General features: G+C 40.3%; 3 protein-coding genes across 3 annotated transcripts in view; all 3 read right to left on the bottom strand.

Moving 5' to 3' along the window:
• Positions 1–1,591: 1,591 nt before the first annotated feature.
• Positions 1,592–4,429, bottom strand: mpv17l2 (MPV17 mitochondrial inner membrane protein like 2). Its single transcript, XM_046321804.1, has 5 exons — positions 4,031–4,429; positions 3,558–3,719; positions 3,326–3,402; positions 3,071–3,197; positions 1,592–2,967 (listed from the first exon to the last, which is right to left on the bottom strand). Exons 1-5 carry the CDS (start codon positions 4,218–4,220, stop codon positions 2,867–2,869), a joined length of 657 nt encoding a protein of 218 aa, XP_046177760.1. The 5' UTR covers positions 4,221–4,429; the 3' UTR covers positions 1,592–2,866.
• Positions 4,430–6,204: 1,775 nt separating this feature from the next.
• LOC124009713 (gamma-interferon-inducible lysosomal thiol reductase-like) lies at positions 6,205–9,028 on the bottom strand. Its single transcript, XM_046321802.1, has 7 exons — positions 8,828–9,028; positions 8,251–8,439; positions 8,026–8,100; positions 7,649–7,738; positions 7,172–7,324; positions 6,968–7,036; positions 6,205–6,554 (listed from the first exon to the last, which is right to left on the bottom strand). Exons 1-7 carry the CDS (start codon positions 8,942–8,944, stop codon positions 6,486–6,488), a joined length of 762 nt encoding a protein of 253 aa, XP_046177758.1. The 5' UTR covers positions 8,945–9,028; the 3' UTR covers positions 6,205–6,485.
• A 3,433-nt stretch (positions 9,029–12,461) lies between these two features.
• Positions 12,462–26,355, bottom strand: part of LOC124009278 (phosphatidylinositol 3-kinase regulatory subunit gamma-like) — a 61,799-nt gene continuing 47,905 nt past the window's right edge. Inside the window, exons 9-16 of the mRNA XM_046320911.1 lie at positions 25,629–25,727; positions 25,181–25,361; positions 24,676–24,801; positions 24,080–24,222; positions 23,707–23,883; positions 23,371–23,442; positions 20,587–20,760; positions 12,462–20,205 (exon numbers count right to left, since the gene is read on the bottom strand). Coding sequence (XP_046176867.1) covers positions 20,004–20,205; positions 20,587–20,760; positions 23,371–23,442; positions 23,707–23,883; positions 24,080–24,222; positions 24,676–24,801; positions 25,181–25,361; positions 25,629–25,727 — 1,174 coding nt within the window. The 3' untranslated portion in view covers positions 12,462–20,003. The remainder of the gene's footprint in view (positions 20,206–20,586; positions 20,761–23,370; positions 23,443–23,706; positions 23,884–24,079; positions 24,223–24,675; positions 24,802–25,180; positions 25,362–25,628; positions 25,728–26,355) is intronic.

Here is a 26,355-nt window from a genome sequence, read left to right as displayed (position 1 = left end):
ATCAATTTGATTTCCATTGATCATTTTTGTGTGATTTGTTGTCAGCACATCCAAATATGTAACGAAAAAAGTATTTAATAAGAATATTTCATTCATTCAGATCTAGGATGTGTTATTTTAGTGTTCCCTTTATTTTTTTGAGCAGTATGTATATATATATATATATATATATATATATATATATATATATATATATATATTTAAATATATATATATACTGCATATATACAGTACCAGTCAAAAGTTTGGACACTGTCACGTTCAGTCCATCGTTCGTATGTGTTTTCCTTGTTTTAGTGTTGGTCAGGACGTGAGCTGGGTGGGCATTCTATGTTGTGTGTCCGCCAGTCGGCCAGGATCCGCCAGTCGGCCAGGATCCGCCAGTCGGCCAGGATCCGCCAGTCGGCCAGGATCAGTTAGATCCGCCATTCAGTCAGGATCCGCCAGGATCCACCAGAAGTGCCTGTCAGCCAGGATCTGCCAGATCCGCGAGTCAGCCAGGATCTGCCAGCCAGCCAGGATCTGGTAGATCCATCAACCTGCCTGAGCTTCCTCTCACTCCTGAGCTTCCTCTCACTCCTGAGCTTCCCGCTCAGGAGTGACTCTCACTCCCGAGCTTCCCTCTCACTCCCGAGCTTCCCCTCTCACTCCCGAGCTTCCCCTCGGCCCCGAGCTTCCCCTCGGTCCCGAGCTTCCCCTCGGTCCCGAGCTACCTCAGTCCAGTGGGGCCCATTGTTAGGTTTCCTAGGCAAAGGTTAGCGGCGACGGTCGCCACTCAAGGGACACTAAGGAGGTGGTCTAAGACAATTATGGAGTGGGGTCCACGTCCAGCGCCAGAGCCGCCACCGCGGAGAGATGCCCACCCAGACCCTCCCCTATAGGTTTAGGTTGTGCGTTCTGAGTCCGCACCTTGGGGGGGGTTCTGTCACGTTCAGTCCATCGTTCGTATGTGTTTTCCTTGTTTTAGTGTAGGTCAGGACGTGAGCTGGGTGGGCATTCTGTTGTGTGTCTGGTTTGTCTATTTCTATGTTTGGCCTGATATGGTTCTCAGAGGCAGGTGTTAGTCATTGTCTCTGATTGGGAACCATATTTAGGTAGCCTATTTGTGGGTGATTGTTCCTGTCTCTGTGTTTTGCACCAGATAGGGCTGTTTTTGGTTTTCCACGTTTATTGTTTTGTAATGTTCATGTTTATCTGTTTTTATTAAACATGAGTCAATATAACCACGCTGCGTTTTGGTCCTCTACTTCACCACAGGAAAACCCTGACAGACACCTACTCTTTCCAGGGTTTTTCTTTATTTTAAATTTTTTCTACATTATAGAATAATAGTGAAGACATCGAAACTATGAAATAACACATATGGAATCATGTAGTAACCAAAAAAGTGTTAACAACAAAAGATATGTTATATTTAAGATACTTCAAAGTAGCAACCCTTTGCCTTTATGACAGCTTTGTACATTCTTTAGCATTGGGTTAAATCTGGGTCACACAGAATGTTTCTTGGTAGTCTTAAACAAATCTACTTTGAGTATACACCTCACACACATGGTTATGAGCTTAAACAAAAGACGACACCTGTACCATGTCAGATATAGAGTTCAAATATATTTCATTTGTAGTTTGCATCCCAATATTAAACTTAATTTACATGACATAACTAAAATGGAACAAATCCGTTTGACATAAACACCCGTTTTTAAAATACATTTGAAATATTTATAAAAAATATTAACATTCCACCTATGAGGCCACTAGAGGGCAATTTGTCCAATGACTGCAGAAAAGGGCTACACGTGTTCAATTGCTTTCATTAGCTTAGTCTCTTTACTGCCCAGCGTAGACAAAGGTTTAGCCATCTTGAAATTGAGAACATTTCCATGAACAAATCCAAGAACTTTATTTTCAATAATCAAATTTCTTCTTAACTTTGCTTAAGAAGAAATAACGCAACATTTCAAATAACCTTTTTGAGAAAATAGCAACTTTGCTTAAGGAAATAAATGGCAGTAAGACATTTCTTCTGAAGAAAGTTTTGTGAATCTGGGCCCTGGAGTTTGTTGTTACAATGCAATTATAAACATACATTTTGTTTGGAGATTAAAATGATCTTTGATCAGTTGCAGCTACAGTATTGGATTGACTCATTTGACATACTGTATTAAGGCATTTATTCAACCTCAATATAAACCTAAATTCTACAGGCATATTAAAAATAATATTCGATATTAATACATCCAAACTATACCAGTAAAGAAATTGGTTGATATCAAAAGACATCATTTAAATAAAAGATTATCAAGATTCTATAACTCTTTTAAGATGCTCGAAAAAGCTATTCCTGTAAATAAATGATAGGATCGTTAAATATCACAAGGGGAGTAATTCATATCACCTACTAGACATATATTAGCCTATGCCTATTACACAAGAATGATATGTGTAACTTTCTGCACATCAGTCATTACTTAAACAGGTTTTACTGGGTAAACAACATAGATTACATTATAGTAGTAGAAGTAAACTGTGGCACACCTGAAACAAGTCTCACTCTCATTAATAGGTTGGTAGATTAGCAACTGAGATGATGACCGGGACATTGCCTTCGTATACTAATCAACTAGACACTAAATACAACAACAACCAGACAACGCTTTAGGCTATAGTGGAAAATGCATGCACTATACAGTACATGTGGTATGCATTGTCTGGGCGGCAACATTTTTCACCATAGTTTAGTATAAAACTGTTTAAATAGGTAGTGCTTTTAAGGCACACATAAGGAATGTTGCCATGGTCATGGTCAGTGACATCGACATCGAATTCAAGTCCGGCGATGCTCTCAAATGACACCAATCCAATGTTAGAGCTTCTCTTTCAACTGTTTGGTTGCTGACCCTGACACTTCCAGTTCTGGCTCATTCAACTCAGTGACATATGCAGTGTTTCCTTCAACATTGTCTCCTGGAACAACAGAGACGATACTATTACTGTTAAAGAACATCTGAATCATTGGCGGTGTAATGTTGAATAGACAAAAACAAAATGGCGTCAGAGCAGCTCTTACTGTGTTTGAGGTAGGAGAGGTAGGTGTCCCACCCCAGGGTGATGACATTGACATAGAGGACACGGAACTTAGGAGGCAAGAAGTAGAAGTTGATCATCTGTGCCGCGGGCCAAACACACCAGTCTGCCTTGAATGAAAAGGAGCACAAACTCTGAGAACTAGTAGCATCAACCGGGACAGCAATATTCAGTACAATAGGCTTGGGTTTCGTAATCAAACTGTTTCTCATACTCTTATCCAAACTGTTCCACTAACCTTGTAGAACTCCCAGAACTTTTCTTTGAATTCCTCTAACCCCTCAGATAGACTTTGGCCCTCCATCTTTCCCATACCTGGAGAAAGAAAGTGACAATAAAGACGAAATACATAAAGAAAAACACTATTTTTTAGCCCTGAAAATTCCCGTTCTCTGCAAACTGTCCAAGTACACATTGATTTCAGTATACTGAAATGCTGACTTCTTGAAAAAAAAACATCAATATCTCACCAATGAAATACCATGCTCCCATGGTCGGTGATGCAATCAGCTGATCAGTGAGGACTTTCTTGGTGACAGCAGGTAAAGCGTTGCCGAGAAAGAACTTATCCAGCCACTGGTACCAGTAGTGCATGAAGGGCCCCATTGAGCATCCCACTGCAAACATGCAACCTGCAGAGGGCAGCAGTAACACAGCTAAATGAAACGTTCTTTGCAGTTAGTGAAACCCATAACTACTGTATAGGATTTTGGAAAACATAATAAGCTAGAATCATGTCAACATAAAGCATATCATTATACCTATGGTTTGGAATATTATAGTTGAAGTTCATTGTGTATGCTTTGCATTTTTATTTCGGCTAGGCTACTTTATGACTATGATTGGCTCTCTTGCCCCTAGCACATGGTTCATTTCGCTTCAGAACTGATTTCATACAAGGTGGAAACCGGGCTCCTTATCGGCTGCTGGTCGTGGACCTTACCTGTTCGCGTCCAGTCACGTGCCTTCTCCGGGACCCTCCGTGTCTCTCTGGTTTGCTGAATGATGTCGCCGGCGGCAAGCATACACCCACAGCTCACAGTATTGGTTACAATTAGAAACCTGCCTTTGAAAAGCGGCTTCCAGTAACCAGCAATCTTGAAGAGAAAAGCTCTGCTCGACTGAGGAATCATGATTCCTATTCCAACGACGTAAATCCAATTCAACTGGTCCACTACGGCACTATAAAAGGTTCAATATCGTATATATATATATTTTTGCAGTACTATCGAAGACTGCTGCTATCCATACTTGTATAGGCTGCTATATCAGTTGATTTCATCAGGTCCCCTGACTAGGCCTACCTGCCCTTGCCAAGCGCAATTTGGTTATGTGTTAAATGCGTAACAGGGAGGAGTTTGAGGACATCATACTCGCTAAAGCTGCGCAACAACAACAAAAAACAACTGAAGCGCGAATTCGGATTTCTCAAAAAAATGTACGTTAAATTAACACATCAAATAATTTGTATGATAAAAAATACTTGACAAATTAAATCCATAAATAGACCAACATTTAACTGTTTTGTCTTTTATAAAACACACCAGAAACAATGCATAGAAATTGAACAAAGGTCATATGTCTGCTTTGATTAGAAAGACATTGAGTAAGCAGAAATCCAGACTTCACCGTTTTGTCTCTGATTCACTAGGGATCCTGATCCATATTGTGTAAAGGTGGTTTGTTTTAAACAACCAAATGGCTCAATAAAAATGGTGCATCCCATCTAAAACTAGGTAGGGCCTACGCAACACAAGCATCTCCAGCTTTAGATCAGTGTGTAAGGCCTGTGAGTATGCTACTCATTCTTGAACAGTAGGTAAAATCTGATGTTTGACTTGTCAATAACTCAGCCATCTTTTGACCAATCCCTGAGCTTTTCTTAAACAAAAGTTAAGCCATTAAAATGGGCCTACATTCCAGATTTGTGTCATTTGGTCCCATGGTTCATGATAATAAGATTTTTGAAGTTCTTTTGCATATTGTAGCATATTAGCCTATGTCCTAATATGCATCTATTAGTAAAGTGTGGCCGTCTTTCAATGCATCAATATTATTTTCTCAAACTCTTTAGACTATTGTGATTAGTCCAAATAACACATTTGGAGTGAATCTGACTTTTAGTCCATGAGAACAAGATTTTTTAATGGATTATTTTAAGCATTAGCATTACATAGTCAAAATGTGAATTGTTAATAGTGTAGTTTCCTTTGTCTTAAAGATATGAATGCCAAACTTAAAATGGTCCATCACGGTAATGTCTGATGTCCCTACAAAGTTTCAAGATGATAGGAAGTGTATTAACAGAATATTTAATTGGACATGTTATATCTGATTTATCAATAACTCAGTCATCCCTTAACTAATCCCTTAATTTGACAAAAGCTAAGATGCACAAACCAAGAGATGCACCATGGGCCTAACAAACATATGTTTTTCAAAAGGTTTTCCAAAATGTCCAAGATGGAGGAAAATCTATCCAGACGAACCTTATGGGTCCTCGAGGACAATTTGTTCAGCATTAGGAAAGACGTCAAGATTGGCACTGATTGGCCTATAAGCGGCACTGTTATAAGTAGTCTCACTTGAACCCTCCTATCCGCTGCCCTGTTTGACCCAGAGACCTTGTATGTAGGTGTCTTCCCTAACGGTCAAATAATTTCACTGTGAACCCCTACTACCAAGCGAAGAATAATCAAAAAGCCTGAAATCTTGTAGCCATCATACCTTCAATCTCATCTTGCATTTCTTTCTTACCAGTATACATTTTTTTAATTGTGCTCCAATAGACAAACCAAATGATCTTGAAGGACACGACCCTTTAGCTCATAATCAACATTATATAGAAGAACATGAATGCAGCACAGGCAGTTCTATTAAACCACCAGGGAAGAGGCTTGTTATCAATGGTTTGACTGCGGTCTCTCCTAGGCAAGACTGAGGCCATGCAGAACCACGACAACCACGTCAAAGCCTTTCTACTGTAAGAGCCCTCACTCAATGAGGTATTCATCTCCATTACACCACAGCGCTTGTCAAAAAACAAAAGATCTGCTCTCATAGGCTAAACACCTGTCACATTCAACATAAAATGCAGATTAAGTGAAGACAGAGTCATTTTAAAATAGTTAGCTTTAATTTCGTCCCTTCATTAAAAATAGATGACTGAGAGTTTATTTCACACAGCTCATTCCACAGAAGGCTCATTCACAGAGCAATGTGATACAATACACGACGTCCCTTTCCTTGAATATCGGAAGAACTATGTGATACCGACAGTCAAACCAGTTTAAAACATTATTGATAGTGTTTCAAAAAACTTCAGATTTTACCATCCCTATTTGGCAATTGAAGTTGAACACAAAGGCATACGGTGGTATTGGTAAGATGTAGATTATTTACTCGTCATGGCAGTAACTTCTGTGTCGTTTCATTGGAGCTGCACCGCAGGCTTCAGGCTCGGGCCCCTAAAGGATAGTAGGACATAGTATACTTCAGAAATCAAAGGATGGCAGGCTTATCTTTCTTTTTCCTCACAGCACACTCTAGTGGAGAAAGGCATCAACAAATTCCAACTTCAGAGGGTGACTGAATGACCTATTTTTTTTAGTACAGTATCTGCAAAGGCTAGTCTATACTCATTCTAATCATGTGATCTTAGTCAGTGGTTTTTATAGACAGGAAAACTACGTACAGTGCATTCGTGAAACTATTCAGACCTCTTGACTTTTCCCACAGTAACGTTAAAAAAAAGTGGAAAAGGGAAGGGGTCTGAATACTTTCCGAATACACTGTATAGAAACAATGAAGGAAGAAAGGACAAGATGGATAGGACATAACACTTAAAACTGGAATGGTAATTATGCTCGCCAAAACCTACCTTCCACATGCCACAGATCAGAGTGAAGAGTGAAGACGTTGCTTTCTTCTGAAGGTCATCGGTGTGTTCCTGAAAGAAGATTCCGGATATTACAAATTGAGGCAATAAACTTTGTCGAACGTGACAGACTTTACTAGAAGCCGTCAGCAATACAGTAAACTTGCTGACACATACAACAAAAATATTGCGCCTCAGTGAACTAACCCCATTTATGACAATCCAAGGCACATAGTCGTGGGCTGGCTTTAAGGCACCAGTCTTCACTGCGTTCTGATGCATCAGCTGATTCCCCTGGTCTCCCTTCACACAGGCCATGATGCTGTCCCACTTGGTGTTCGGGTCATAGAGTGCCACACACTGCCAAGGGGACAGGTGGTCAGAAACATTATTATTGTCAATATTTCCAAGTATCTTCATATTTACAATGCCATCTGATCATATCTTGTCTTGCCCTCCAGCCATACCCCATAGACTACCACATGAGAGCAGAACTCATCATTAATCACCAAGCACGAAAAGTGATTCGGCATTATACATTTTTGGATTTAATTTCAGCCTCTGTTCGTATTTATCAGGAGCATTTGAATAAAACAAATAAGGGGGTTGCTATATATTGTTTGAGGCGTGGTCTTTTCATGGTCTTGTGTTGAGAGAAAGAAGGTAAGAGGTAATGTCACTCACCTTCTCCCCCGCTTTAATAACATCAGTGGAGGCCTCCATGCAGTAGACAATCTGGAATGCTTTGCTTCCTGTAGCATTCAATATGCAGGTCTGGAGAGAGAAGGAAAGATAAAAAAATGTTCTTTAAAACTGGAACGCTTCTTGTTACCGGTACTTACCTGCTATTAACTAGGAAGCTATGTGGTGACAATGGATACTTTTCTGGTACTTACATCAAATAATTCAGCTTACAAAGTGAAGCTTGTGTCCATGAATCGCAGAGAAACCAAAGTGTTATCACTATGCAATTATTAGATAAATACAATTTTAATAAGTCATTTACAAGTAACTACCTGGTAAACAGTGGGCTGTAAAATAAAGTGTTACCAAAATCTCACCTCGATCATGTTGCCGAGACACTCCTCCTCACCGTGCTGGCAGGTGAACTGATACTGCTTCCCATCAAAAGACTCCTGTAGTGAGACAAACGAAAATTATTTCAAACTAAACACAGAATTCCTCAACGCCAATCACTGATACTACGTTGTCTAAGCAATATCCAATAAAGTATCATAATACATGAGACGAGCATCATCATTTCTAGCCTACTGTATAAGACCTACGTGTGCATTTCCGTAGGGCACCAGTGTGACACTCATGATGTCCTGCAACATGGTCCATGTGGGAAAGAGCTGTGAAGTAAGGAATAACCGGCATCCTGGGCACAGACTTTCAAAATACAACTCCACCTGCACGGGCTGCACCTGTGTGTTGGGCTTGGTGGCATTGGCTTCCAGGCACTGCTTCAGAACCTGCCACAAGAAAAGTAAAACGACACACACAGAATGAGTTAGGTTGAATGTTTAGTAGTCCTAAATGTGATATGTCAATCAGGACCTACAGAAGAGAAAAAGTTGATGGGTGTTGATGTTATATTTTAATATTATTTTTCCATGTACAAAAAGATTCACCACAAGTTTCTCATTCTCTCATTCCATTCTCTATTAAAGCAGCAATCAGGAGTTGAAACGCACCCGTTTCAGGAAAAAGCTGGAGAAACTAAACCACACTCAAATTAATAGACATAGCTATGGATGCAAGGACTGACGATCCATGTAATCAAAATGAAAGTTTTAATGCAGTGTTACCTAAACATTCTATCCATTTAATCCTGAGAAGAAACTCGTGAATGTATTTTACCCCACATTCGATGGCTGAGTCCACAGAGGTACACCACTGCGATGGAGAATATGAGCACGGCGTACAATCTACATTTGACCAGATGGTCAAAAGTGTGAGCAGAATAATACCGTTCATCTTTCCTTCAGCACAAGATGACAAACTCTGCGCCACCCACAAAAAACTAGCAAATATCTAAAGTCATTTAAATTGCGTCGCTTGCCCTCTTCCTTGTTAAAAAGATGTTCGATTATGTGATTGGCTCTCTAAGTCACGTGACCACCAACAACGTCACTAAGCACCGGCAAAGTAGCGCTATAAAAAAAACAACGGTGGCGTAACATTGTAGCCCGGAAAAAAAACAGACTCTATCGGGACCATTTGAAAACACATATCTAGAGACGAGTAACATTGTGCCACATCACGAGTTGGGAATTGTCTTGAAAATGCTTACGTTGTCACGAGTTGTTGTCGTTCTGCCCCTGAACAGGCAGTTAAACCCACTGTTCCTAGGCCGTCATTGAAAATAAGAATTTGCCTAGTTAAATAAAGGTTTTTTTTTTTTTAATCACCTGGAGATAATTTCGGAGCTTTGTTTCATGCAACTCTTATTGCTGTTCATTGAAATTCATTACCGTGTTGTAAAACGAGCATAACTTAACTGTTTATAATGTATTATAATGTCATCGTTATGCTGACTAAATATTGATACCATACCTTTTATAGCCTACTACTTATACCTAACATTCTAAGCCAGTTGAAAAGTTGATACATAGACAAAACATTTTATAAGCCTTATAATACATATAATGAACTGAACATTAAAGGCTCATACATGTACACAATTATTACAAGTTAAGCATCATACCTGCAAGTGTGCATACACTTTAGCCAAATACATTTAAACTATGTTTTTAACAATTCCTGACATTTAGTCCTAGTAAAGATTCCCATCTTAGGATCACCACTTTATTTTAAGAATGTGAAATGTCAGACTAGTAGAGAGAATCATTTCTTTTAGCTTTTATTTCTTTCATCACATTCCCAGTGGGTCAGAAGTTTACATACACTTAATTAGTATTTGGTAGCATTGCCTTTAAATTGTTTAACTTAGGTCAAACGTTTCAGGTAGCCTTCCACAAGCTTTTCACAATAAGTTGGTGAATTCTGGGCCATTCCTCCTGACAGAGCTGGTGTAACTGAGTCAGGTTTGTAGGCCTCCTTGCTCGCACACACTTTTTCATTTCTTCCCGTAAATGTTCTATAGGTTTGAGGTCAGGGCTTTGTGATGGCCACTCCAATATCTTGACTTTGTTGTCCTTAAGCCATTTTGTCACAACTTTGGAAGTATGCTTGGGGTCATTGTCCATCTGGAAGACCCATTTGCGACCAAGCGTTAACTTCCTGACTGATGTCTTGAGATGTTGCTTCAATATATCCACATGATGCCATCGATTTTGTAAAGTGGACCAGTCCCTCCTGTAGCAAAGCACCCCCACAATATGATGCTGCCACCCCGTGCATCACGGTTGGGATGGTGTTCTTTAGCTTGCAAGCCTCCCCCTTTTCCTCCAAACATAACGATGGTCATTATGGTCAAACAGTTCTATTTTTGTTTCATCAGACCAGAGGACATTTCGGCAAAAAGTACAATCTTTGTCCCCATGTGCAGTTACAAACCGTAGTCCGTTACAAACCGTTTTGGAGCAGTGGCTTCTTCCTTGCTGAGCGGCCTTTCAGGTTGTGTCGATATAGGACTCGTTTTACTGTGGATATAGATACTTTTGTACCCGTTTCCTCCAGCATCTTCACAAGGTCCTTTGTCGTTGTTCTGGGATTGATTTGCACTGCATCAAAGTATGTTCATCTCTAGGACACAGACCGCATCTCCTTCCTGAGCGGTATGATGGCTGTGTGGTCCCATGATGTTTATACTTGCATACTATTGTATGTACAGATGAACGTGGTACCTTCAGGCGTTTGGAAATTGCTCCCAAGGATGAACCAGACTTGTGGACTTCTCAAAAAAAGAATCTGAGGTCTTGGCTTATTTCTTTTGATTGTCCTATGATGTCAAGCAAAGAGGCACTGAGTTTGAAGGTAAGCCGTGAAATACATCCACAGGTTCACCTCCACTTGACTCAAATGAAGTCAATTAGCCTATTAGAAGCTCCCAAAGCTATGACATAATCTTCTGGAATTTTGCAAGGCACAGTCAATTTAGTGTATGTAAACTTCTGACCCACTGGAATTGTGATATAGTGAATTAAGTGAAATAAGCTGTCTGTAAACAATTGTTGGAAAAATGACTTGTGTCATGCACAAAGTAGATGTCCTAACCGACTTGGCAAAACTATAGTTTGTTAACAAGAAATTTGTGGAGTGGTTGAAAAATTAGTTTTAATGACTCCAACCTAAGTATATGTTAACCTCCGACTTCAACTGTATATTGTTCTAGATATTCACATCAAGGCATGCTTACATTGCTACATCACTGTAACAGGTTGATGTGGAAAGTGAGCTGTAACAGGGGTTTGATCCACCCACCGATCCTGCGATGCAGAGGCAAGAGCACTACTCCTCTGAGCCTGTCGGATGGATTAAACCAGTTACAACTCACTCTTTCCAAATCAGCCTGTTACATTACTGCAGTCTTCTATAGCTTTAAGGGCCTATTATTGACTGTGTGGAGCACTAACGTCTTGCAATGAACCAAGTGTCCTTTACGAAGCAAGTTTCTCACATTGCCTTAAAAACTACTTCTAATCAGAATGAGGCAATATGAGGTTTATGTCAACATGTTCGTAGTAGTGTTGGGTTGCACAATCAGTCTATCAGTGGCAGTATTCAATTGTAACTTCCAACCAATCATGCCTCTGGTGAGTCAGTGTTGTCTTCGCTCAAAGATCTTGGAAGTTCCTCCTTTATGATTAGAAACCCTGCTACTGTTCCTCGTACCACCTGACTGTTCTTACTCAAGAGTCATGGCCTCATGGGCAATGCACACCACAGCAAAAAAAAACTAATTTATTGTTAAAGATTAACCTAGTGTCATGGGATCCTTTTAGGGATGTCTCAATCTTCAGTGCAGAGACAAACAGCACAGGAGGATGACTTTATGAGGATGCTGTGACAGTTGACTCTTTACGACTGGACTACTCTTCTGTACAGTCGGTTCTCCTTGAAGGATCGATTGTTGCCTCGGTCTGTCTCTGCTCTCTTGCAAACTCCTTATGGAATTGTCTACTTAAAACCCCAGGAAATGCATGTTTCAATGTAACCCAAACGGAGTCCACCCCACTGCAATTGAACATATAGTAATAACAAATATGCTTTTCGTTGAACATGAGATAAGTGATTCTTCTGAAATTTGGCACAAATACAGTCAGTACAGGTTTGATTGATTCCAACCCGTAATGTGTGTGTAGGCCCACACATGTTGAAATTCATCCAGAAAATGGCACCCTCCTGTGGTTTAAATGCAATACCAACTGCGTCACACGTCTACCATAGCCTTCAACTGACAGGAATTCAAGAAGGAATTGACCCAAACTATCCTCAGAGTAGGAAAGGCTCCCACTCTCTGAATTCTTCCCATTTATTCTTCTCGCAGGTTTGACTGAAACTTACTGACAAAAATACACAAGACCTTTTCTTTCTTTTTCTTACATCTTTTATAGATTTTTTAAAATAATTTCATCAACCTTAGGAAATAACAGTACAGAAGTAAGAGTACCTGTTTGAGACAAACAACTCCAAAGCAAGCTGTACACAGAAAACGAAAGAAACAAAATGTTGCATCTGAATTAAGACCGATTGGGGAAAGAAGAGAGAATAATCATTTTACGTACATAAGGATTGTGCACATCACAACCAGTAGACTCCCACTGGTTCACAGACAGTGCTCCCTCTGAGTTCAATTGCACTTTGGTTTAGAGTAGCTTTATCAGACTGTCCCGTTAATTTCCAGTCACCGTTTTGAAAAAGGGAAAAACTTCACACCACATCTCAGAACAATAAGAATCATATCATACTGTACTTTGTTTTCTCCAAAGAAAGGTTTGTCAAAATGTACTGTACCTGACCTGCATTCTAATGACAGTCACATGATCACATACACAGCCACTTAGGATGAACTCTACATAGAAGGCAGTGTTGGCCAGATAATTTAAAATGTAATCAGTTATAGATTACAGTTACATGAAAAATGATCAGTAATCGGATTACATTACTCATTTTGAGTAATCAGATGACTTAGTTTAAAAAATATATTTTAACACCTAGATGTTTTCTAAAAATGTTTAAAGTGCACCTAGTTGGTAGAGCATGGCGCTTGGATAAAATCTGTCTGCTAAATAACATACATTATTAATTTAGCAACATAACTATTTCCAAATTGGGGACCATAATTCACAAGTTCTATATTCTAATGTATTAGAGCAGGCTCCATGCTAATGGTTTTAGTTGGGGCACCCACCCATGATTTGGTCACGCAATAGAGAGAATGTGTAGCCTAATTAACTTAGTCATTCAAAATGCTTAATTAAAAAGGAGGTGTATTAGTATGATTCAAGAAATACATTTGTTTAATCTAACATGTCCAAGCAGGAATGCATGATTCCAGATATTTTGATGTGCAATCTAAACCAGTCATTGTGATGAATTTTGAGTTTGACTATTAGGCAATTGTTATTAGTTTACTGTTACAATAGGGTTCCCGAATCTTCATTTTTTTCATTTTGGGCACTTTAGGCTACATCATTTGGGGCTCATTCAACACCCGATGATGTGGTTAGCTAGTTGCTAAATCTACATTCTAATTATACCTGTGTAATTGATTATTAATCAGTAAATTAATGAATACTAATAATGATGAGTAAGCCTACGCAATCAACTTGGAATTGAATCGCCGACGTGAGTGCCCTTTGTTCAATATAAAGAGTAAACCTACAGAAAGCTGGGATCCTCTTCTCATCTAGAGTAACAACAGTGGTTGCTTTCAAGACTGTGTTTTTTGTTTATTGCCCAGACAGCTATCAGAGAGCATTTCTCTCTCCCGCTAGGAGCACACAAAGCCAAAGTGCACTGCTACAAAGCAGCACCCGGGTACACTGTTGAGTCCAGACGACTGTCTGATTGATCAGAAGGCTAGGTGGAAAATCTTTTGGAAGCCTTACCTAGTTACTAAACCCGTTTGAATACAAAAGAAGCCACCCACCCTTGATGGGCGATCAGCAGAACATTAGCATATTTGAGAGCAAGGGAGAAGTCTTGAGGGTGTGCTAAATGATAGCAATGCTGACAAAGCTGTATCCTTTTCTTTCTCTTGATATTAGATGAAGTAATCACAAATGTAAATCAGATGTTTTTAATAATGTAACTGTAATCTGATTACATTATTATTGTTATTTAAAAAAATGTAATCCGGGCTGATTACAGTTAGGCCTACTTCATGTATTTGTAATTAAATTGCGCAATGCCAGTTACATGTAATTTACATTTACATTTAAGTCATTTAGCAGACGCTCTTATCCAGAGCGACTTACAAATTGGTGCATTCACCTTATCCGTTACTACCCAACCCTGATTGAAGGGTTACATAGATTAGATCAACTTTTAGAAGTAAATGAAAGCATACTTTTAAATGGAGTCAACCCATTTTACAAATAAGACTGAACAAATAAAAAAACGTTTTGAATGACAGAGAGCAAGTCACGGAACGTCTTTAACTTAGAGTGTAGTGAGACGAGAATGACTTAGTGCAAAATCGAAATACATGCCTCTTCACTTTCACACATTTCCAAATTAATTTAATAGTTGACTCAACCCAAGACTGTAGACATACATTTTTCACCAATTAGTGTGCACCTCCCTCTCTTTCAAACTAGAAAAGCCTTAAAACTAAAGCCTCCCAAATCATCTAGGGTGCAATCTACGGCCAAATCCTAACTGAGATCTGCAAGAGCAACTCAAAATGTCCCATTGACATAAATAATAAAAAAACGCAAGGTTAAGCCTTTATCTAAAGTTAAGATTCAGCCGTGGATACACAAGGCTCAGTCTAAGATGAAGTAGTCGGCAGTACAGAAGGTAAAGGAACAGAGATCAAGGATTTTAAGCCACTCAGGGAAGAGGGCCCATTGCAGACCATTCTGCCCGGGGGCCATTCAAAAAATGATTTCGTCGATTCTGTTCTAAGCAGAAGACGGTAACAATTCTTTTTTTTCCTCTTTTCTTTTTTTAGAGGGAGCACTGTTTGACAAGTACAAAAAAATAATCAAAAACAAAAGAACAAGCAGTCATAACATTTTCAAGTTTAAAATGACAAAGGAAAAAAAGAAATCAAATCAATCTATCGGAGTCCCTTTTCGGGACAGACAGATTGGCTCTCAAACGCATACTTGCTATTTGGTTATTTAGATATCGTAAACATTTGTACTTTTCTGTATGAAGGAAAATATTCAAGCTAGCTTATTTTATAGATTCTGTAAGGTTATCATTAACAAAGATAAACAAACAAACACTTGGACAGACAAATCAATTTACTTTAAAAAATAAGATCTAATTAAAAACAAACCCTAGGCACCATAAAGGAACACTTTCCAAAGACATCATTGTTCCATCTACAAAGGTTGGTTATTCACTGAAGGAGTGTTTCTGAACGGTTGAAATTTGTTCCTTAACTTGTTGTCAACATGTCTGGCCAGTATGAAGTATCATGTGTTGGCTAGTGCATTTGGGGGACTTTTATCTGATTATTAAATGCCCCTCTCTTCGAATCATACGTTATTTTCATACCTCAAACACTCCTCTGGTATCACTTTCAAACTGCCTCCTCTCGCAATATAAAAAAACAGAACCAGAATCTCCAAGCTGAGAATATATTTTCATGTAATTTTGCCAACATGATTTCAAATAAATGAAAGAAAAGAAAGTGCTTTCCCCATCCCTATGGATAAAGCATATCTGTATAGGAATCTATTTTCTGCTCAGATAATACATTTTATAATCTTAAAATATACAGGCTAGTCTAGATACCAGTCAGTCCCAGTATTGGTCAACTCTGTCGTCACCGTCCTTGGTAGGGTAGCAACAATGGAGCTTTGCTGAAAGACACTTGTGTCAAGACTATTGATAATCTCTACTCAAATTTGACAGACACACATCTGTGTAGGTGAATGGGGCCAATGTTGGCCAATCAGTATGTCATCATGGACAACTAGATTCAGAGCTGGATTTTAAAACGTAGATGAGCCTGCCTCCGCTTCCTCAATCATTGCGGGTCAATTAAAACCAATACAAGAAAGGAACGCTTGCTAGTGATAATGATAAAGCTTAGCTTATTACTTACACATCAGGGCATTAACATGAAAACTAGAAATGACTTGGCCCACTGACGCAAAGCTGCTGTGGCACTTGTCAATAGACGTGTTTCACATCTAAGCTCATTTAGTCAGCGTCTGTTTCGGATCCATTTCCAGCATAATTAAAATCAGAATATATAACCCAAAACAATGTGTCAAGATATATTTCAATATATTTCTTTCAAATATGCTTCAAACCTAAATATTCAAACGTAATACATGTTAATTACTTATATTCGGTAACTGATATGGTAGAAGTATGACACCACTATTTACAGGTGTTTTGTACCAAAGATAAGCAATAGTAATGGCCTGGATAATTCACCTGAACATTTTGGAGGGTGCTATAACACGTGGTTTCATGATAACTGGTTAAAGGACAACTCAAAGCTAACCCTGCTCCAAGTCATCTCATTGGGCACAACCGCCGAAACACTATCACTGCACATGTGTTATTAAAGTTAATGCAAGTGACATTAATGTGACGCGATGACATCCATACCGTTGGAGCGTTGAGGACCGACAAAATATGCCGATTGCATATTGTCTAGCTTCCCTTTCATTTGGTTTGAAACGAGTCACCCATTTTCGAATGGGAAATGGGTGGGCCTGGCACAATCAAAACCAAACACAGATTTATAACACCGTTAAACAATTAAAATCGTGAAAAACAGCAATAAATGGACATTTGTCCTACTTGCCCCAAATACTGGCTTACAATTTCAGAGTTCGTGAAGCCTCCACCAAATGTATCGAGTAAGGGGAACACTGAATGTTTTTTTCCCCACACAGTTTCACAAAGAAAGTCCGATTAAAACATCCCTGACATGACACTTAATAAAACAAACAATACTATCATGGCCTACTGAGTTTCACTAATGCAGTTTAGAATTAACTAATTTTGGGAGACTCGATTAAAGAAAAACTCCATCCAAAAACTCTCTTTTGGTATTTGTTTTAGTCCCCTGTTGAAGTCATATATATATAGGACTAACTTGTGATATAGTCCTACATTTCTTTCCATGTCAGCAAATCCAGTTTTCGAGATGGAAGCCTTTCAAAACACAGAAAAACAACCGGGTATGATGCATTTTGCATCAGATGATGCTACATTTAGCATCATAAGCAAATAGCAAAATAACATTTTTGGTGGAATTTTCTTTAAGGAAAAAGTGCATTTGCAAAATGTTGGTCCGATGGACTGAGTAAATACATGAGTCAGTAGATGGGTAAACAGGATATGAATTCACAGGGAATTGACATGAAAACACCGTGAGAAGTACTGCATGCATTCACTTAAGAGCTTATTGAATGAGATTCGGCTTATTAAAAAGGACAAACGCTACGTGTTGGGCTACGACTGTGTATTCACATTTCTATCCACTCTAGGTGTGATTCAATAAACTATACAACAAAACCCCAAAGGAAACTGCCTCGCTCACTGAAGAGCACCAAGCTATAGCCCGTCACAAAAAAATACTTATTAAAAATGATGTAACAAAAGAGAAGCATAACTAAACTAACACAATCTCCATAACTCGGACCTCGCACACGACAGGAAAGACTACAACTACGCGCATTTGCCAGTTCTCTTCAAGGGGTTTGACATTAGATCATTGGCAAATGCTTTTTAAACAAAGCATACAGTATGCGGTAGCACGGTCTATAGGAGAGAAGCTCCTCCAACAATGACGACGACAAGAGAACAGCTAAGGCACTTCTTAACTTTGTGAATCACTCTTTTATAGGCCTCTCAATACTGTCACTTCGAGTTTAATTCTAGGCTATTCTTCTGGCCAAGAACTGTGCAAAACACTACTATACAGTACCAAGCTATTTTTCCTTTAGATAATTATTTTCTTCTAATAATATTTGTACCAAAAATACATTTTGAACACAAAATGCTCTCACCAATATGCAACTTCCAATTAAAATGTGACAATAACCCAAACCAAATTACTCCCAATTTCCTCCAACTAGTTAACCAATCCAATAGCATGACTATTCAGTTGCAGTATCCATGTATCGTACTTAAACTGTACAACCAACACGGGAAAAATACATCTGCTCTGAGCAAATGATCATGTTTAAAACGACCCAAAAGGAGCGCCCACCGTGAGACATATTTTTATGCACATTCTACAAAAAAAGAACAAAACTCCCTTTCTCTGGGAAGTTTCCTCTTTCTCAAGAAATCTAAAAAGCGCCACCACGTTTAAAATCCTCAATATCCTCGGTGTCATTACATGAGGCTTTTAGTAACGAATCAAGGGATAGAACGAGTGGGCAAGAGGAAGTCCTTTAAGCCGCACGACAAATGTACTGCACAGTACCCGCGAAGGGAATTCACTTCGACAGTGTGTCTGTAAATCTATATGTATTCTTATTCACTTAATATTGTTTGCGCATTATACAGGTCTAGTACACAAGACGTATGCACTTAAAACAGCACAAGTACTAGAGCAAGTTGTCTAGGTACTAAACAAAAGAAGTATTTTCATGCATATGGTACTTGTGGAAAATCCCCCGGCCCTCCGTGGTCATGCTTACTGTCAAAACGGATCCAATCTTTTTTTTTTTGTTGCTACATGACAAGACATCCTTCATTTGGGATCACGTTTAGCTGGATACCATGCGACGAGACACACACACACACTTGAAAAGAAAACCATTCAATACTTTCTGTTTGACAGTCACACTGCCTGTTACTGTCGGTAGATATATGGATCATATAAACGACCAACATTTTTTTCTCCATTTTGTACAACAACGTGCTACAGCTCTGTGAATCAAGCTCGTGTCAAATAAAAACAACAGTCAAGCTCAAAAGAGGAAGTACCGTGAGTAGTAGTGACACTGCGACATAAAAGCAAGCGCTTGTGAAAAGAACACTGCATAGGCTTCCTAGAGACTAAGCCATTCACTACTGAGAGTTAAGATCTGATAGGTCGATGATCTGCGAGTGTATTAGCATAGAAATGAGAACATCTCAAGAATACTAACAGTAATACCTTAGTCCATCATGGCTATAGGCTACAGTATAAAAGAAAGCACTTGAAGAGAACATTTGAAATAAGAAACGAGCTTGCAGGGATTTCTCCACTACCCATGATTAAATGGAAACGGAAAGGGATATATATATATATTTGATCTATTGTGAATATCTATCACAATACAACAAATATACCATGTCTATTTTTATAAAGAATGTTGATCTTACAACAAACTGGAGGAGACAAGTAAATTGAACTTTTAAAAATACATTTTTCTAAAGCTTTCTGTCATGCCCCCCTCTCCCTACCCCAGCATCCCACCCTACATAGTTCCCCTCTTTCCCAACACAGGCTTGTGGTCAATCAAGGCTCTTTCTATGGCAAGCTTTTAATAGAAAGTAACTGGTTTGTCCAGCCACTTCACCCCACCTTTCCAGGACCATGTATCTGAAAGCTGGATTGCCCCCCTCCGTCTCTTAGATCTCGTTGTTGTGAAGTGCAGTGTGGTGAGCAGCCAGGTTAGCCAAGTCCTTACTGGGGATGACAGCTCAGGCCTTTGCCTAGAAGGGTAAGTGGGTGCCAAGGCAAAAAAAAAAAAAAAACTGAGCTCCATCCAGTATCTTTAACCTCCAGTTCCCCGACTCTCGCTCCTTCTTGCTCTTCTAACTATGGTCTGAAAGCTTCCATCATAACGGTGTGCTTATGTTGTTTTCATTCTACAAACAGGGTTTTCGTCTCATGTTTACTGCGGCTGGTACTGTGGTACGTAATGAGTGTGCCCCCCCCCCCATGCTTTGGAAGTGCTGGTCACCGTTGGGGGTCGTTGTGTCACACTGCCCTTCATCTAGGGTGCTGCGGCAGGGTCTGGGTGAGGACTGGGTAGGCCAGGGTTACATTCAGCTGGTCGTTGTGTTGGACCAGGGACTCTTGCTTGTAGTGGAGCACCAGGTCCTTCAGGGAACCGTAGAGGTTGTAAGGTTCGGCGAAGCCGTAGCCTTTATCCGTCTTGTAGATGACGCAGTGTTTGGCGTCACCGTCCACACTGGAGGAGACAGCGCAACCTCATTTAATGTTTTACAGAAACAAACTAAATGTAAAAATGTTTTCACTAATAGACATTTCATTTGTAATTAAACACTAAAAACTAAATTTTAAGTGAGATGTTAGGGCTGGTCTGGAGCCCCAACACTGCCAAGGTTTTCCAGCACACAGCTTTGACCTCCCCAGAAGCTATATTGGTCTCCCCCCTTTGGAATCCTCTTTATTAAATGGCACAGTGTACAATGGTCATTTGGGGGGAAGGCCAACAGGTGGGAAGTAAAACCGCATACATTTTCTTTGCCCGTTTTAAAATAGTTTAGCCCATCATAGAATAATCTTAGCCCTTTTGACTGACATGTAACACACTGAAATAAACACTCACACCACGGAGCAAGCGTAGGAGCCCTTCTGCGTCTGGCTCTCTCGGATGAGGAAGGTGCCGTCACACTTGTCCCTAAGCAGCTCCTCTGCCTGGGTGCGCTTGATGTCGCCCACGTACCATGTGCACTCGTCGTGGTGGGATGAGCCCTCATCCTCCTCCACCAGCGAGTATGAGCTGTAGGAGGGAGACAGGGTGTTAATGACTCATCGCCTCACTGGATGTTTTACAAAATTCTTTATAAAGGTGTTAGGATTACTTTTGGGTAGCTGGTGCAGTGTGTAAAGGCATTGCAGCTTTTACGGAAAGGCAACCTGGTTATTCTCAGTGGGCAGAATTGGTTGCAAGGACATAATTGTCATTGTGTAAATGTCTTTTTACAACAAGAATATGGACACACATGCTTTGTTTAATGACAGTGGCAGGTCATTGGTAAAAATAGAAAAGAGTAGAGGGTCTAGAGAGCTTCCCTGCAGTACACCACACTGTTTTAATACATTTTTTATTCTTTGAATATTCAAAACATACAATATACTTGTTTACAATAACCTTCAAGTTGCATACTGAACCCTATTCCAACTAAACTACTGAAAGAGCTGCTTCCTGTGCTTGGCCCTCCTATTTTGAACATAATAAAAAGGCTCTTTATCCACCGGATGTGTACCAAACTCACTAAAAGTTGCAGTAATAAAGCCTCTCTTGAAAAAGTCAAACATTGACCCAGAAAATATAAAAAACAAATCGGTTCAAGTTCTGGCCTGGTTTAGATCTTATCTGTTGGAAAGATATCAGTTTGTCTCTGTGAATGGTTTGTCCTCTGACAAATCAAATGTAAATTTCGGAGTTCATCAAGGTTACGTTTTAGAACCACTATTGTTTCCACTATATATTTTACCTCTTGGGGATGTCATTCCAAAACATAATGTTAACTTTCACTGCTATGCGGATGACACACAGCTGTACATTTCAATGAAACATGGTGAAGCCCCAAAATTGCCCTCGCTAGAAGCATGTGTTTCAGACATAAGGAAGTGGATGGCTGCAAACTTGCTACTTTTAAACTAGGACAAAACAGAGATCCTTGTTTTAGGTCCCAAGAAACAAAGAGATCTTCTGTTGAATCTGACGATTCATCTTGATGGTTGTACAGTCGTCTCAAATAAAACTGTGAAGGACCTCGGCGTTACTCTGGATCCTAATCTTTTGACGAACATATCAAGACTGTTTCAAGGACAGCTTTTTTTCCATCTACGTAACATTGCAAAAATCAGAAACGTTCAGTCCAAAAATTAATCCATGCTTTTGTTACATCTATGTTACTGCAATGCTCTACTTTCCGGCTACCCGGATAAAGCACTAAATAAACTTCAGTTAGTGCTAGAATCCTGACTAGAACCAAACAATTTGATCATATTACTCCAGTGCTAGCCTTGGTAGTTGAAGATGGCTGTGCTTTGGCAAAGTGGGTGGTGTTATATCCTTCTTGTTTGGCCCGGTCCGGGGGTATCATTGGATGAGGCCACAGTCTCCTGACCCTCCCTGTCTCAGCCTCCAATATTTATGCTGCAGTAGTTTATGTGTCGGGGGATAGGGTCAGTTTGTTATATCTGGAGTACGTCTCCGGTCTTATCCGGTGTGAATTTAAGTATGCTCTCTAATTCTCCATTTCTCTCTTTCTCTCGGAGGACCTGAGCCCTAGGACCATGCCTCAGGACTACCTGGCATGATGACTCCTTGCTGTCCACAGTCCACCTGGCCGTGCTGCTGCTCCAGTTTCAACTGTTCTGCCTGCGGCTATGGAACCCTGACCCGTTCACAGGACGTGCTACCTGTCCCAGACCTGCTGTTTTCAACTCTCTAGAGACAGCAGGAGAGGTAGAGATACTCTTAATGATCAGCTATGAAAAGCCAACTGACATTTACTCCTGAGGTGCTGACTTGCTGCACCCTCGACAACTACTTTGATTATTATTATTTGACCATGCTGGTCATTTATGAACATTTGAACATCTTGGCCATAATCTCCACCCGGCACAGCCAGAAGAGGACTGGCCACCCCTCATAGCCTGGTTCCTCTCTAGGTTTTTTCCTAGGTTTTGGCCTTTCTAGGGAGTTTTTCCTAGCGACACACAGTAGCAACCAGGGTCAATGACCTGCTCAAGGGCATGTTGACCGATCTACCACCAGGCCAAAAAACGTGAACCCGAACCCTGAAAAGATCCCCCCACAGTTCCCCAATAGCTGTCTCTCAACCATTCGAGACCCCTCCCACATCCCCCCCAGTACACATTTGACATAAGAGAAGCTTCCATTAAAGAAAACCCCCGAGTTCTCTCAAATGTATCAAATGAACAGCAAACCTGGTTTCAAAAAAACAGTTAAACCACTACCTCACGGCACACCGCCTTCTCCCCTATTTGGCCTAGATAGTTTGTGTATGTATGTATTTTTTAGGCTACGTGTGCCTTTTTAAAAATGTATGTAGTTCTGTCCTTGAGCTGTTCTTGTCTATTATATTAATGTTTTGTATTATGTCATGTTTCGTGTTTTGTGTGGACCCCAGGAAGAGTAGCTGCTGCTGATGCAACAGCTAATGGCGATCCTAATAAAATACCTCCCCCGAAAATACATCAATATGACGTCCATACAAAATACAAGAACAATATAACGTCAATACAGAATACAAGGCAACAGTTTCAAATTCACATTTTATAGACGCACCCAACAGGTATTGCTTTATAACATACAATCTAAACACTTGCCAAATTTTGCAACTTTGTCACTTACTCTTCTGCCTCGTTCTTTATGCCCAGCCACTCATTTATACTCTTCTGCCTCGTCCCCTTCTGTGTCAACCATCTGCAAGACCAAAGAAACAGAATTGCACACAAGTCCCCTTCAATTCAGTCAACAAATAGTAATATAATATATATAAACTGCATATTTAAATAATATAATTTGTTGAACATAGCTATAGCCATGAGTCTTGCGTGTTTTCATGGTCATCAGCGTTAGCTATCCTGCTACAGAGCTTTGTGATGATGTCGGGATGAGTGCACGTCACTCGAACATAATGTTTCATGGTAAACAAAAAAATGTCTCTATAGTATTGCGTTTTCTTACACCAGGTACTGGTCCCTGATCTTCCTTAGCTGAATGAGGTCCGGCTTCAGGCTGTTCATCCTCTTGTCAATCTCTCGGTTATCAGTGGCCTGCTGCTTCAGATCCTGCTCCAGCTTTCTCTTGCTGTCGTGAATCTCCGTCACCCTAGACTTTAGACGCTCCGAGTTGCTCTGGATCCTGAAGTGAGAGGGGGGGGCCCATAACAAATCACCTCTGGGGTTCATTGGTAGTGGTCTTGTTTGACTGTTCTTTACAATACATTGACTGATGTTTTAAATTGTCTTAAATACAGCCTACATACATACAGAGATACTAGTTTAACACAAGCTGTGGTTGAAATACCCATGTCACTATGGACAGGCAAAACGCGTACTTCTGGATCTCCTTGTCGTTGCCTTCGCGTAGGAACTTCTCGATGGACTCTTTGCTGTAGCGCTCCTGGGTCTCACACTGCTCCTCGAAGATCTTGATGGTCTCGCCAAAGGCCTCGATAGCCGTGCGCTTCATCTGGAGCTCCTGACAGAGACACACAGGGGAACACAAGTCAGCATGGCGCATGATGGGACCAATGCAATCCTCCTATTTGTTTCCTCTCCTTTTGCGACCACTTACAGTCATGCGTGCGTATATTTTACGTATGGGTGGTCCCAGTGGGAATCGAACCCACATCCCTTGGCATTGCAAGCGCCATGCTCTACCAACTAAACCACACAGGACTTTGAAATACTTTGAAATGGAGTCTTATCTTCTTCGCTTTTCCACTCATGGCAATGGCAGTTAGGAGGGATGTGAATTTCCACCATTTTCTTTTCACCTATCCTCTCAGATCATTGGTTAGAGAGCAAGGATAAAAGAAGGATACAAGAAAAATATCTCATTTCAGAGTATTGGGACAGAGCCTGAGACAGAGCTGTGTTCCAGAAGTATGGACCCAGTACGCCCTTTACAGTACAGGAAGCAGTATAGTACCTGTGAGGTGCGTGTGTACTCCTCGTAGAGCACGTCGTACTCCCGGCTCTTCTCCTGGTACTGCTCGTGGTACACCTTCAGCTGCTCGCCCACCGCCTCAATGCTGTCCTCTTTCACCAACTGCTCCTGAGGAAAGCAACGTTATACAACTGTCAGTGACAATATTCACAAAGCAGCCAATCAAGCGGGATGACAATGATGCTGCAATACAAATTGAGCAGGAATCAAACCTTTCCGTGAAAATGTCATTCTAACTTGCACTCTAACCGGCAATGTTTTGGAATTCGAGGAGTGGAGAGAATGTTTTTTTTTTTTAACTGAATGTATGCATCTCAAGAGTTGGCTGAAATATGCATCTGTTGTCCTGGCATAGACTACAGAAGATTGTGGCAGTAGTGGTAATCCTAAGGTTAGAAAGGCAGGCCAGCAATAGGACAAAGTTCCATTTCGATGCACAGTAAAGTTGTCTGTCGTTGTCAATGTACATGTAGTGTAAAGTAGGTACCTGTTGGTATTTGGAGACGGGGTAGAGGAGTCGGGTGTCTAGCTTAGCGTTGTACTGGGCCAAGGAATCGTGGCGGTAGTGGTTGATGAGCTCCACCACCGTGGTGAAGGTGAGCGGCTCGGAGAAGCCATAGCGACCGCCCCGGTGGCAGATCTTTATCAGCTTGTTGTTGCCTCCTTTCCTGTGGTGGAGAAACGGTGAGACACCAATGTCAATGGCAAGAAATACATTTGAAATCTACAGGTTCATTCTGTAGATCCTTTTGAACCATTTGCTCTTTTTCCTTACGTGAACCCAAGAATCGCAATAGCAAACTTACATTCCACATTCTAAAGGAGATCAAAAATCACCCATTTACAAACGTTTAGTAAATGTGTAATGTTGACTGTCCTCCGCTCTTTACATAAGACATATACTATATTACTTGATACTAGGAGTAGCCTCTCACCTGAGGGTCAGTGTGTACTCTCCTTCCAGTTTGCTGGAGGCGTCACGGACCATGAACGTCCCGTCAGGGGTGTCTCTCATCTTCTCGTTCACCTCCTCCCTGGAAACAACAATGGCACAGTTGAAGGGGATTGTGAATTGATGAAAGCACCACATCCTTCACAATATAATCTCCCATGGGCAGATTCTACTCGTAGACCAAAGAATCTTCCGGGACTAAATGGAATGCGTGAGACAACTACGGCAGAAGCTCCGATTTTGGGGTTTTCGTCACTGGTTATTTGGACATATTAGGATTTGGCGAAGGAGGTGCTTAAAACTGTTTCGACTCTGGCTGAAAGTTTCCTTTTGAGAGGGTGGAAACTTTTGCCGGAACTCTCAATTTCTAACATGAATGAACAAAGCAGTTAATTACGCAGCTGACCAAATTACACAATATTTTTTACTTTAACACACAATACAACTTAGTGACTAGCACATGACGACAATAGGCTGTTTCATGAGAGCTGATTATCGTATACCATAATCTACAAATAGTTTTTTTTACTATAATCCAGTTTTAATCCACACAAAAATGTGGTTACTGGATAAATAAATACTATAGGCCAGGGATCATCAACTACATTCAGCCACGGGACGATTTTGTCTTGAGCGGATAGTCAGGTGTCCGGAACATAATTCCAAATAATAGATTGTAAAATTGACCGCAAGAAACCCAAATAGATATA

This window comes from Oncorhynchus gorbuscha, linkage group LG22, assembly GCF_021184085.1.
Source record: "Oncorhynchus gorbuscha isolate QuinsamMale2020 ecotype Even-year linkage group LG22, OgorEven_v1.0, whole genome shotgun sequence".
Taxonomy (NCBI): Eukaryota; Metazoa; Chordata; class Actinopteri; order Salmoniformes; family Salmonidae; genus Oncorhynchus; species Oncorhynchus gorbuscha.
This window is presented reverse-complemented; position numbering and strand designations above follow the sequence as displayed.

Bases quoted from the DNA above. Each gene is read 5' to 3' on its own strand.
- LOC124009713 (XM_046321802.1), bottom strand. From the start codon at position 8,944: ATGAACGGTATTATTCTGCTCACACTTTTGACCATCTGGTCAAATGTA. The intron at 8,101-8,250 runs GTAGGTCTTATA...GTCTCACTACAG, and splicing joins TGCCCTACGGAAATGCACAC to GAGTCTTTTGATGGGAAGCA. The intron at 7,325-7,648 runs GTGAGTGACATT...TCCCCTTGGCAG, and splicing joins TTATTAAAGCGGGGGAGAAG to TGTGTGGCACTCTATGACCC.
- mpv17l2 (XM_046321804.1), bottom strand. From the start codon at position 4,220: ATGATTCCTCAGTCGAGCAGAGCTTTTCTCTTCAAGATTGCTGGTTAC. The intron at 3,403-3,557 runs GTGAGATATTGA...TTCTTTCTCCAG, and splicing joins GGGAGCATGGTATTTCATTG to GTATGGGAAAGATGGAGGGC. The intron at 2,968-3,070 runs GTAAGAGCTGCT...CTGTTGTTCCAG, and splicing joins CCTCTCCTACCTCAAACACA to GAGACAATGTTGAAGGAAAC.